Source organism: Muntiacus reevesi, chromosome 11 (assembly GCF_963930625.1).
Source record: "Muntiacus reevesi chromosome 11, mMunRee1.1, whole genome shotgun sequence".
NCBI lineage: Eukaryota > Metazoa > Chordata > Mammalia > Artiodactyla > Cervidae > Muntiacus > Muntiacus reevesi.
The window spans coordinates 30,791,784-30,803,847 of NC_089259.1; the positions used below are offsets into that span (position 1 = coordinate 30,791,784).

Below are 12,064 nucleotides of genomic sequence, written 5' to 3' on the forward strand. Positions count from 1 at the left end.
TATTTTTTCTTGTTATCTAAATAGGGGCTTCCCTCGTAGTTCAGTTGGTAAAGAATATGCCTGCAGTGCAGCAGACCCAGGTTCAATTCCTGGGTCGGGAAGATCCCCTGGGGAAGGGCATGGCAACCCACTCCGGTATTCTTGCCTGGAGAATCCCACGGACAGAGGAGCCTGGCGGGCTACAGTCCACGGGGTCACAAGAGTCGGACACAACTTAGCGACTAAACCACCACCACCACCATCTAAATATTACTCTGAGAACTTTTAAGTTCTGTTTTCTTTTTGGTTTTTCTTGGTTGTTGGTTAAAAAAAAAAGATGCTGCTTAAAGAGATTTTATAAAATAAATTAATTTTACAAAATAAATAAATCTGAGACTAGTTGGATATGTTCATCATGTTAATAATTATGAAAAACACTTTAAGAAGGCTTTGGAAATAACCTTCAAAGATAAGTTTTCCGATTTTACAAGTGTGTGTGTGTTTCCTATTAGCTAATTTAGTGTACTGTCTCATCTATAGACCTTAATTTATAAAATAACTCAAAAAGATTCTCAGACCACAAGATCATTTCATAATTAACATTTATGTTTGGAACATAAGTCTTCGTTGACTGTTTACAATTTCCTGTATTTTATTTTTTATATATATATACACACACACACACACACACACACACACACACACACGTACACACACACTTCGGCTGTACTGTATAGCTTGTGGGATCTTAGTTCCCTCACCAGGGACTGACCAGGGCCTCACCAGTGAAAGTGCGAGTCCTAACCACTGGACCACCAAGAAATTCTCTTCTTGTAATAATTTTAAAACAAGACACTTCTCCATTTCCCCTGGTGTTTGGAAACTTGTGCTAACAGCGTATCGTATCCCACCTTCTCGTTAGCTGTCCCTCTCTCCCACCTTTCTGCTCAGAATATGTCGAGATAGCTGGGAGGCGGGTCCACATCTGTCACAGTCTTTAACCTCCACGGTCTGTGTTGGCCCATTTCCTGTCATTTATCTTCAGCAGTAATCTTGCTTTTCCATTTTTGAAGCATTCTGTTTCTAAAGTAAGTAATGACATCTGAACAGAGGAAAGCAGTATCAGATAACTTACATAACCCTACTGTAATGATCAGACTGGAGGTTTATGTCAGCATTAAAATTTTTTTTTAAGTTTAAGATGTTTTCTTCTGCAGGGAAAAAGTGCTCTCGTCGTATCTTTCTGTCAACAGCGATACTAATTTTAACTTCGGGATCAAAGATCTAAAGAAACTGGGAGGCAGCTTATTCTCAGATCTGAGGTTGCTGCTTTTAAAATCGTATTCAGAACCATAAAGGATAATTTGTGTTGAAAAATTTTTCAAGGCCTGTAATACAATAATTGTGGTAGAATTGTAATTTAATTAAAAATTATATAAACTTTTCTAGTGAGTCATACTTAAGTAACTGGGAGCAGCTAAAAAAAAGTCTTTGATATGTTCTTTAAAAAGAATTTCCTTTAGGGAATTTGCTGGTGGTCTGTTGTTTGGGACTCCAGCTTCCACTGCAGGGGACACGAGTTCAGTCTCTGGTTGGGGAACGAAGATCCCACAAGGCACGTAGCATGGCCAAAGAAAAAAAAACAAACCCCACCTTTATTTTTACATTTTCCTAGATTTCTGTATCCAAGATTTATTTAAAATGAAATACAGAGGCAATTACAATAATTACATGTTGCTAAGAATTAAGTACTTAAAACTAGCACTAATAATACTAAAAATAAGTTACTTGTTTAGAGAAGTTTATGAAGTTGGAGCTTGATTGCAGATCCAAGGTTTCAGTGTCTTTTTCAAGCATCATGTGGAATTTTTCCTCAAGAAAAACTATTGCCAAGGGTTAAGACTCAGAAATAATTCTACGTACATCGTTCAATAGTTATAATTCAGTGTGTTCTGGCCTCTCCTGCCCACAAAAATGCTAGAAAGTTTTACTTAAGTCTCTTGCGGAATCAAATTTGAACATTACTTCAAAAATAATAATTTTAAAAGGCAACAAAGAATTTTAATAGTATAGCTTTATATAAATAGAATACTGGTTATATCTCTCAAAGTAGAGTACAAATTACTTTAAAACCAAATGACATTTCGGATCAATGTAGCTTGATCTCTTGGGGGGAAAGAATAGGTAAGGAACATTTTTATCTGTTTCAGTTTTTCTCCTTTACAGAACATGGAATTTAGGACATAGAAGAGGAATTCTAATAAACTTTGTATAAAGTTAACTTTTCTTTCTCTTTGTTTTAGTGGTCCCAATCGAGGCCATTATATTGCAATAGTTAAGAGTCATGATTTTTGGTTGTTGTTTGATGACGACATTGTAGAAGTAAGTAGTTTCCTGATTTCTTGTTTTCCTTCAAAGTTCTGTGTGTTTCTTGCTCGTGACTTTTTCCTTCCAGCTTCTCATTGTATATGACAGGTCTTCAGGTTGTAATTGAATTCCTACTTCTCACTCCCTAATATCCAGTTCCAGTGCTGTTGGAACAGTCAGCTAGCCTTGAAAATGTTTAGAATAAAACAAGTGAGACCTTTCAACCACAGAGCTAGTCAAGAAAAGAAAAAGAACTTACATTATTAAAAAAATAATTTATTGAGCTATAAGACACAGTTAAGTATGCAGATTTTAAGCAACAGCTTAAATTGTGTTACATGTGAACACACACACATGAATGCACACACATAACTGCTATCTAGATCAAGAAATGGTGTATTTCAGCACCCCATCAGGCTCTCTTATTCTTTTTCCCCTTCAGTACCTACATCTTTCTTCCCCCATCCCCCATCCCCTGGAACCCACTATTTCTAATTTTATTATCTTACTGGGGTTAATTTTGTCTGTTTGAATACAAGTGGACTCATCCATTATGACTTCTTTGGTGTCTTTTTTCACTCATTAGTATTTATGCAGTAGTTACCCGCAGTAGTAGTTCTTTTTTTTTATATTGCTATCTAATTTTCCATTGTACAAATATACCATGTTAGAAACTTGGCTTTTTGTCCATTAATGACTATTAAAATAAAACTGCCTTGGTTACCCTCGTACAAGTCTTTCACTGGTCATATGCATTCATTTTTTTCTTGAGTATATATTAGATTGGACCCTATGAAATTGCCATGTTCATAGATCCCAAATGGTTGACAATTAGTTGTTTCTTTATTTTGTTTGTTTGTTTTTTCAGTTAGTTTTTTCTTATGGTTTGGCCTGTACCTAGGAATAGAATTGCTGGGTCACAGGGTATGTTCAGGCTTAGAAGATGATAAAAGCATTTTGTCTGTGTCTGGTGCCATTTCGCACTCCCAGCTGTGAATGAGAGTTCCGTTTGTTCCACGTTGTCACCAGTACTGGGCATCATCCAAGCCACTCTGATTGTGCAGAGCTGTTTTACAATGAGAAAATGAAAGACATTATCCTGAGAAGGGTTGACGCTTTTACTGGATTCCAGCAGTCCAAAGAGCTCATTTTTGTACTGACGTTTGTTTTTTTCCCTCGCAGAAAATAGATGCACAAGCTATTGAAGAATTCTACGGGTTAACATCAGATATCTCGAAGAACTCTGAGTCTGGCTACATCCTTTTCTATCAGTCCCGGGACTGAGGGAACCGCGATGAAGAGAGACTTTCTGCCTCATTTCTTCTCTGGTTATTTGGGAAAGGATCAAGCATCGATTTTTCCAAGAAAAGAGAACTGCAGGAAGCTCGGGGGGGCAGCACACTTTGCACACAATAAAGCAGAGACTGTGGGTTAACACGCTCTTCCTATCCTGGTAGTTGATTGATTCGCTCAGGTATCATGCTGTCTGTGCAGTTCCGCACAAGGCAGTGAAATCAGAGATACCAGCTCCTCTTGTGAAACAGCCTTCCAGTAACCAACATGCATTTTCTCTTCCTTCATTGCACCAGTAGTGATTGAGCTCCTTGGGGGTGCAGCAGAGAGAACGGGAGTCTGTGCGAGGTTATACTGACGGTGGCAGGAGGTGATGCTGAACACACCGCACACGTGCGCGCCGGGGTTGGACACGTAGAGAGAGAACACTGGGTAGTCTTTTCGAGCGTAAACCAGAAATGCTTTTTGGGCCCAACACTTGCAGTCGCCTTCCTGATGTAAAGAGACTTAACAGATACTAGAATCCAGTGTCAGGAAGGCAAATACGTTTGCTTCTCTGAAGAAGCTTATAATCATATACAGTATATGTATATCTAGGGAACAATTGGTCAAAAGTGGCTTTTTGTTTCCCCAAGGGGAAAGACTGGCTTTGTAATTATAATTTTTTTCCTTATTTATTTTACTTAAAACTGGTAGAGTCTAAGTATTGTATGAAGTGCCCATGATTCTGTCGGTAAATTTGAGCATATTTTTATTAGTTTTTGTCAGTTTAATGAATCCTTTCGTTTGTTTTGATTTTTAAGGTGAATTTTTAAACTATTCTAAATCATAAGTTACCCTAGTAAAAATTGCAGTGAGAGAAGGTAAATTATTCTTTTTCCAGGAGGAACTGATATCTCTGGCTCTAAATATTTGTTCCTAGTAGTAAGTTTTACTCAGCTTTAATTTCAGTAAAATTAAAAAAAAAATTCCCTATTGTTGTGGAATGATGGAAGAAATCCTGGTGCGGTAGTGGTGTGCTAGTCTTGAGGGTTCTTCAGTTCTTAGTTTCAGGCTGAGGCCACGTTTGGAAAACTCATGTCACAGCAGTTATGTTGTTTTCAGATCTTCTTTATTCTGGAAAGAAGTGACCATCCCAACCCCAGCCTTTCTGGGGAGCTGACAGACCCTGTGAAGAGTGCATTAATGAGGTCAACCAGGAGTACTTTGAAAGCAAGTCCTTTTTTCCCCCCTTCCACCTTTACAGATCTTACTGGAAGAGTGTTTAGAAATTTAACTTTGTGTTTGTAAAGACTTCATTCTGTTGGGAGTTTCAAGAAAGTGACATGTGTGATGTAAGATGTATGTAAACCATTGCAGTTGACACTTTCCTATACATCAGTAAGTTGTCTGACAGTGGCCGAATGTAACTTGCAGAAAATAATTGAATATATATTGAAGATAATAGCAATCAGGTCTTAGATGTTCTTTATCCAAGTCTTTTTCAGGCAGTAATCTTTCTTTTTTTTTTTTAATTGCTGTAATTTTTCTAAACTTATTTTACTAATACTGTTGAATCTGGAAAAAAAAAGCAACAAAGAAGAATGTTTTTGTCTGCTGCTATTATTAACATTTATTATCTGTATCTTTTAGCTCAGGAAATGACTTCACCTATTCGTTCCAGAATAGATCTTTAACAGGGTCACTTAGCTAATTGGGCTGTTGAAACAAATGTGCTGGGAGAAAATGATGATGTCTTCTGACAGATTGCTTTTGCAGATAACAGTTTCTAAAGCCTTACCCCTGGCTGGGATGGTTTCCTACAAATTACATGGCCTGCACAATCTACCAGTGTGGCTTAGAGAATCACAACCAAGAATGTGGGCAAGGTCAGAGCTCTGGAGGTGCATACATTTTTTTTGCTTTGAGTGCTTCAGCCATGTCGTCTTGTAATTTAAAGCTGAATGTCTGCAGCTTTCAGTCCAGAGACGAGGAGTAACCTGAAGCTGAACCAGCTTTGACTTGCGTTGGGCTGCAGCATGTAGAAGAAAGATAGATGAAGTCATTTGCATAAAGGTACAGTGTTGGGATACTGTGTTGTGTTTGTAAACTACATTTTGCATTTAAAAAAAAGTACAGTAAAGTAAAAGCCAAGGTTAAATTTTCTATGAAAGCAAGTTCTCACGTTTTTCTTGAGTTCCATGGTAGTCGCACACTGTTCACATCTACACCCTGTTTAATAGGACGACCTGTCGGGGGCGGGACAATGACATGATGGTTCTCCATTTACTTTGTCCTCTTAAGTGCAGCTGCATCCACGTGTAATGTCTCGAAGCTTCTCAGAAACGCAGTATGCTTTAAAAACACGGAGGGTTTAGGGCCAGGGGGAGAAATGCAGACAGAGGGAGAAAAGTGACGCGTCTAGAAAGCGACATGAGGTTGTGTGTTGGCTGACCAACTGTAAGGAGAGGCGGGTTTCACTTGTACACGGTGGTGATTGCTGTCTAACTGTGTACATGTTTGTTGGGATGGCTGTCCCGCATCTTGTGTATTGGAGTAAGAATATCTATGAATTATCGTAACTGAAAGTAAATATTCTAAATTAAGTCTCACTTCTAAGTCACACGGCTTCTGCCTTGGCAGCGGTACCTTTAGAAGCTGGCCGGAGACAGGAGCCCTGAGACTCTAGGCAAAGGGAGGGGGGTGGTGTGTAATATATGGGTCTCATCGCCTCTAACCATCCGTGTAGAGTTTTTCCTTTCCTTGATGGCAGTAGAAAGACCTCACTTCCATAACATACTACTCTTCATACTTTCTTTAAAGCTACTTTTTCATTGAAGATTTCTCTCATGAGGTATTTAACCTGGGAGCCGGGAGGCTAAGGCGCTCAGGTCCTGGCTCTTCAGTGAATTTAATTGTGTGACCTTGGGCAAGTCACTTAACCTCTGTGTGCTTCAGTCTCCCTATCTTGTAAAATGGGAGTAATACCTACCTCACAGGGTTGTTGTGGGGATTAATTAGATACAATGTCTGTAAAGCATCTAAGGTTCTCGAAGAAGGCGCTATATAAATACAAAATAATATCTATTAAAGTTGGTCTATTTGTGCCTGTGGGGTTTCGTGTATTTTTTTTTTTTTTTTCCTCCTTAAAATGCATTTACAAATTAAAAGTATACACTGTGGGCGCTCTCTTACTGCTTTTCCTCAAAAGTTTACTACTCCGTTCGCCCAAAGAAATTTTCCCAGAAGGCATCCCTTGAGCATAAACCGGCGTTCCATCCGTGCCTGGGTTTATTCAGCACGCACCGTGCATGTATTGGTCTTTATTTAGTGGTGTTGTCTTTCCCCAAATCCCAAGTTTAAAAATTTAAATTTCGTATCATAGAATCTTAGAGGGCAAGATAGCTTTGTAGTCACTGTTCCTAACACCCCATTCTTCCTCCCACGGGCCTGCTTGGTCCTGTAGAATGATTACGTGAACTTGAGACGAAGCATGGTCCTCTGTTGAGTGACTTAAAAATTGCTGTTTCTCGATCCCCATGGTTCTTGGGAAGTCTGGCCAGGCAGCACTCTCCTTCGAGTCTCTGAAGGAGAGTTCTCAAGAGTTAAACACAGTAACCGGGGAACCAGCCGCCTGGGGACCTGAGATAAACATCTGTAACATACTGAACTTTGGGTAAATGACATTGTCTGTATTCAAGAGAGTGTTTCACACACTGTTGAAAAGCCATGACCACCTCTCCCCTTTTCCACCTTCCTGTGTCATCCAGTGCTTGTGTGTAAGTTATTTGAAACCCTCTCCACCTTTCTTCATTGGTCTGTTCTTTATGATAAGCTATCAACCATTTTTTAAAATCTCCAGGTCTGCTGAAATAACCCATCATTTTTGAGTTGAGTGTGTGATAGGCTCTATACTCAGCATTTTACATTTTTTAAAAAGGTAGCTTGAAGACAGTATCTCAGAGGTCATGATACAAAAAAAAGAAACTAGGTCTCGCCAAGGTTAAGTGACTCTCTCCAAAGTCACTCAGCTGGAAGGTGTCAACTAGGTGTAAGTTCACTGCCAAGCTCTTAACCCTTTGGTTCCTAAAGAGGGTTCTACAGTGCTCTTAGGAATTCTCTCTCAAACAGCCACTATGGATCTGATTCCTGAAGAAACGAGCTCACACGATTTGTCATATGCCACTTACTATGAAAGTGAAATAGTAGTGAAAGTATTAGGCGTTTGTTCAGTCATGTCCGACTCTTTTTTACAACCCCATGGACTGTAGCCCAGCAGGCTCCTCTGTCCATGGGATTTCCCAGGCAAAAAGACTGAAGTGGGTAGCCATTCCCTTCTCCAGGGAATCTTCCCCACCCAGGATCGAACCCTGGACCCCTGCATTACAGGCAATTCTTTACCATCTGAACCACCAGCCTTACCAAGTAAGCCACTTAGAATCCACTTTTATAATGGGTTCCTTTCTTAAATTTCCTCACTTGCTGTCAAGGATTTGCCTATAATGAAACTGATGCAGAACTTAATGAACACTTCATTTCTCCAAATTGTTTTTAAATAAGCAAAACTCAAAGAGCAAGAAAAACCATCCCATTCTACTGATAAGTCATTTCCAATTTTGGACAATTTCAACTTGCTGGCATTGAGAAAGCTCATTCTCAAAGGCTCCCAGGTGGTTCTAATCATCCAGTTTGGGGCCTGTGTTAGGACTCCTTTGAAGTTCTAGATTATGTTTCTGTAAGGTCACAGCTAGTCTGGAGTGGATCTGATGGGAGCACTGTTGAAAAGTCAAATTAAGCATTGGTCAGGGTTGATTTCCTTTAGGATTGACTGGTTTGGTCTTGTTGTCCAAAGGACTCTCAAGAATCTTTTCCAGCACCACAATTCAAAAGCATCAATTCTTTGGCACTTAGCCTTCCTTATGGTCCAGCTCTCACATCCGTACATGACTACTGGAAAAACCATAGCTTTGACTATATGGACCATTGGAAGGACTGAAGCTGAAGCTGAATACTTTGGCCACCTGATTCGAAGAGCCACCTCATTGGAAAAGACCCTGATGCTGGGAAAGATTGAAAGGTTGCGGCGACAGGATGGGATGGTTGGATGGCATCACTGACTCTATGGACAGGAGTTTGTGTAAACCCTGGGAGATGGTGAAGGACATCAGAAGGGAAGCCTGGGGTCGCAAAGAGTCAGACACGACTGAGTGACTATAAACGACAGATTATCAGGTCATTCAGAAAAGGACTCCAGAATGGGAGTCAAAACAGCAGAACTGGCTCACATCCTTGTCACACACACTGACTGTGGTTCCATCCATTAGGGCGGGGGGGTGGGGGGGCTGTGGCTGGTTGGTGGCTCTGGTCTGATGAAAACAGCTGTCATAAACACACACCCCAGAGGGACAGATGTGGGCCTCAAACTCCACCCTCCTCATTCCCAAGCAGGATTTGAAAATCGCCTTGAAAGCTGCAGTGAAAATTTTACCTGAAGGATGATAAACACTTAGCTTTGCTTTTAGAGCTCATGACTGATCCTACATCTGAACTGAGTTGCAGGATAGCGGGCCAGAGTCCAGGAGCTTCTGAGGCCCACACAGCTGAGAAGGCGGGAGGGGGAAAACTTCCCATGACCAAGGTGTGTACGTGTGTGTGAACCCACTGGGCTGGGACCCCAGCAGGGGGCCTTTGGAAGAGGGTGTCAGTGAGTGACCAGACGAGGAGCGTGGGGACAGGAGACCCACAGTTGAGGCTAACCTTCCCATCGGTAGGTAGGAGACAAGTGTAGGCAATGTGCAGACAGGTCAAGAGAAGTACACTATGTTATTAAAATTTACTTTGCAGATACAGGAATTCATAATTTGATTGAGTACACAGTCAGCCATGAAAACACAGGGTTCCTCATAGACTACTGAAGAGTTGAATAAGGGAACTAACATTTACTGAACCAGACCCCTGACATACTGTCTCATTTACTCCTCAGTCGCTCATTTGTGTCTGATTCTTTGCGACTCCATGGACAGTAGCCCGCCAGACTCCTCCGTCCATGGCATTTTCCAGGCAAGAATACTGAAGTGGGTTGCCATTTCCTTCTCCAGGGGTCCTTCTGACCTAGGGATCGAACCCACTGAGTCTCCTTCATTGGCAGGTGGATTCTCTACCACTGAGCCACGTGGGAACCCCTTCACTCCATCTAGCTGCCCTCAGGTTGCTTTTCTGATTCTCTCCCGTGGCGCCTGACCGGTTTCCATCACAACAGCCATGTGCTTGCGTCAGGGACTTGCATTCTACAGAAGGAGTCTTCCACCTCCGCTCGAAGTCTCACTGGAGCAAGCTGGCTGGCAGGTGCAAGTGAACCTGGAATCTCTCCAACTCACCTGCATGCCTTTGAGGGGAGCTTTGTTTATTCCTAAATCAGCTGATGCCTTAAGTTCATGATAATATGCTTAAGACATGCGATTACCTACTACATCAGTCAATTAAATATTACGTATGCAAATATAATGAGTTTGGAAGGGAGAGTTGCTTCTTTGAAAGCTCAGTTGAATGATCTGAAAAGAAGCAATAACGGTAACAGTATTTGCTTTAAATTAGGTATAGGGGACACCGGGGGAAATCAAGAACAGAAGGATTCTGTACTGAAATTGTTTTTCAACAGTCTTTACGATTTCCAGCCCCTTTAAAGAAAACAAAATCTGAAATTGTAGATAATTCATTACAGGTGTGATTTATGCAAAGAGCGAGACAGCAAGATTCCCCAGTGAGGGCATCACTCAAAGAAAGACTTCAGCCCTGGGTCAAAATATTGGCAAGTAAATTACCATGTATGTGTTTTAAGATAAAAGAAAATGTTGAAAGTATTTATATAATTTTTAAATCCTTGGTTCATCCACGTATTTATCGAGAGCCTACTACGTGTCAATGTTGTTAGCTCTGGGAATGAAGAAGTAATTGATTCAGACCAACAAGTCCCTGGTGTGGAATGTACCTTCTAGTGTAGGCCACAGCAGGAAACGGGCCTGTGAAACATACCTGTGATGTCATGTGCGTGTGTGGACCGCACAGGAGCGCAGACCCCGGGATGCGGTGAAGAGGCAGGGGCAGGGAAGGGCTCTGTTATGAGGGGACGTGAGAGCAGAGAGGGAATCTGAGGGGAGCCACCTGGACATCTTAAGGGGAGACTGGAGAGGCAGGGGGGCCAGGGGCAAGACCCCCAGCCCGGCCTCAGCTGGACGTATTGAAGGAATCTGGAGAGCAGGTTGGAAGATGGGGACTAAGGAAAGAGGAGGACAGGCAGGGCCATGTCACTGGGGTGGGGGTAGGGTGGGGATGGGGGGCTGACTTTGGACCTTATCCAGAAAATGAGGGAAGCCACGTCAGGGAGGAGCCTGGCTAGGTCTGATTTCCAGGTTTGTTTTTTTTTTTTTTTTTGGCTGAGCAGGGCACATGGGATCTTAGTTCCCAAGCAGGGGGTTGAACCTGTGCCTCTTGCCATGGAAGTGCAGAGTCCTAACCACTGGACTGCTAGAGAAGTCCCTGATTTCCAGTTTTAAAAGGACTCTCTGCTACTGCATGGAGAATTGAGGCCAGGGCGTGGGGTGTAGGGGGGATGCTGTGCTGGGCTATGCTTAGTCGCTCAGTCCTTTCTGGACTCTGCGACCCCACGGACTGTAGCCCACCAGGCTCCTCTGACCATGGGGTTGTCCAGGCAAGAATACCGGAGTGGGTTGCCATGTCCTCCTCCAGGGGATCTTCCCAATCCAGGAATCAAACCTGTGTCTCCCGCTTTGCAGGTAGATTCTTGACCTTCTGAGCCAGCAGGGAAGCCCGTGGGATGGGTGGCTGTGGTTGAAAGTGGAAGCAAAAAGCCAGAAATGGGCCAGACAGGGCTGAGCATTGATGCTGAGGAGGACAGCAGGGAGGCAGGACGCCCAGGGCAGCGGAGAGGAGCAGGTGGGGGCGGAGGGAGTGACCCCCTACCAGTGGCCTGATGGACGCAGGAGGGAGGGGGCCAGGGAGCTTAGGAAGGGACAGGGGTGCTGGGGGGCGGGGCGCTTTGGGCCGGGGTGGGGGGGAGGGGGAGAGTTGGGAGCGGCGAGGGGCAGGGGGCGCCGGGTGGGGCGGGAAGTGGAGACTCTGCGGACTTTTTCATCACAAGGGAGAAGGCGGCGGCGAAGCCTGCTTTCCCTCCGTCTCCGGCCTCGGGCCTCGGGCCTCCGTAGCCAGCGGAGGGGGCGGGAGGCTAGCCCAGGCGCTCTTGCCCATTTTTGGCGGCGCCGCAGGGGCAGCTGCTCGGCCTGGTTCCCACGTGGAGGGAAAACAAGCCCCAGGCTTACATTTCTCAGGCTTTAGGTAGACGCCCTGGGGTTGGAAAGCTTTTGGAAAATGTCTGTTTATAGGAATCTATTTTATATACAGGTGTCAACAATCTATTAAAAAAAAAAAG

General features: G+C 43.0%; 1 protein-coding gene across 1 annotated transcript in view; it reads left to right on the top strand.

The window, feature by feature from the left end:
- USP12 (ubiquitin specific peptidase 12) overlaps positions 1-6,725 on the top strand; it is a 56,879-nt gene extending 50,154 nt beyond the window's left edge. The window contains exons 8-9 of the mRNA XM_065901739.1: positions 2,283-2,361; positions 3,529-6,725. Of these exons, the coding sequence (XP_065757811.1) occupies positions 2,283-2,361; positions 3,529-3,630 (181 nt within the window). The 3' untranslated portion in view covers positions 3,631-6,725. The remainder of the gene's footprint in view (positions 1-2,282; positions 2,362-3,528) is intronic.
- Positions 6,726-12,064: the final 5,339 nt, after the last annotated feature.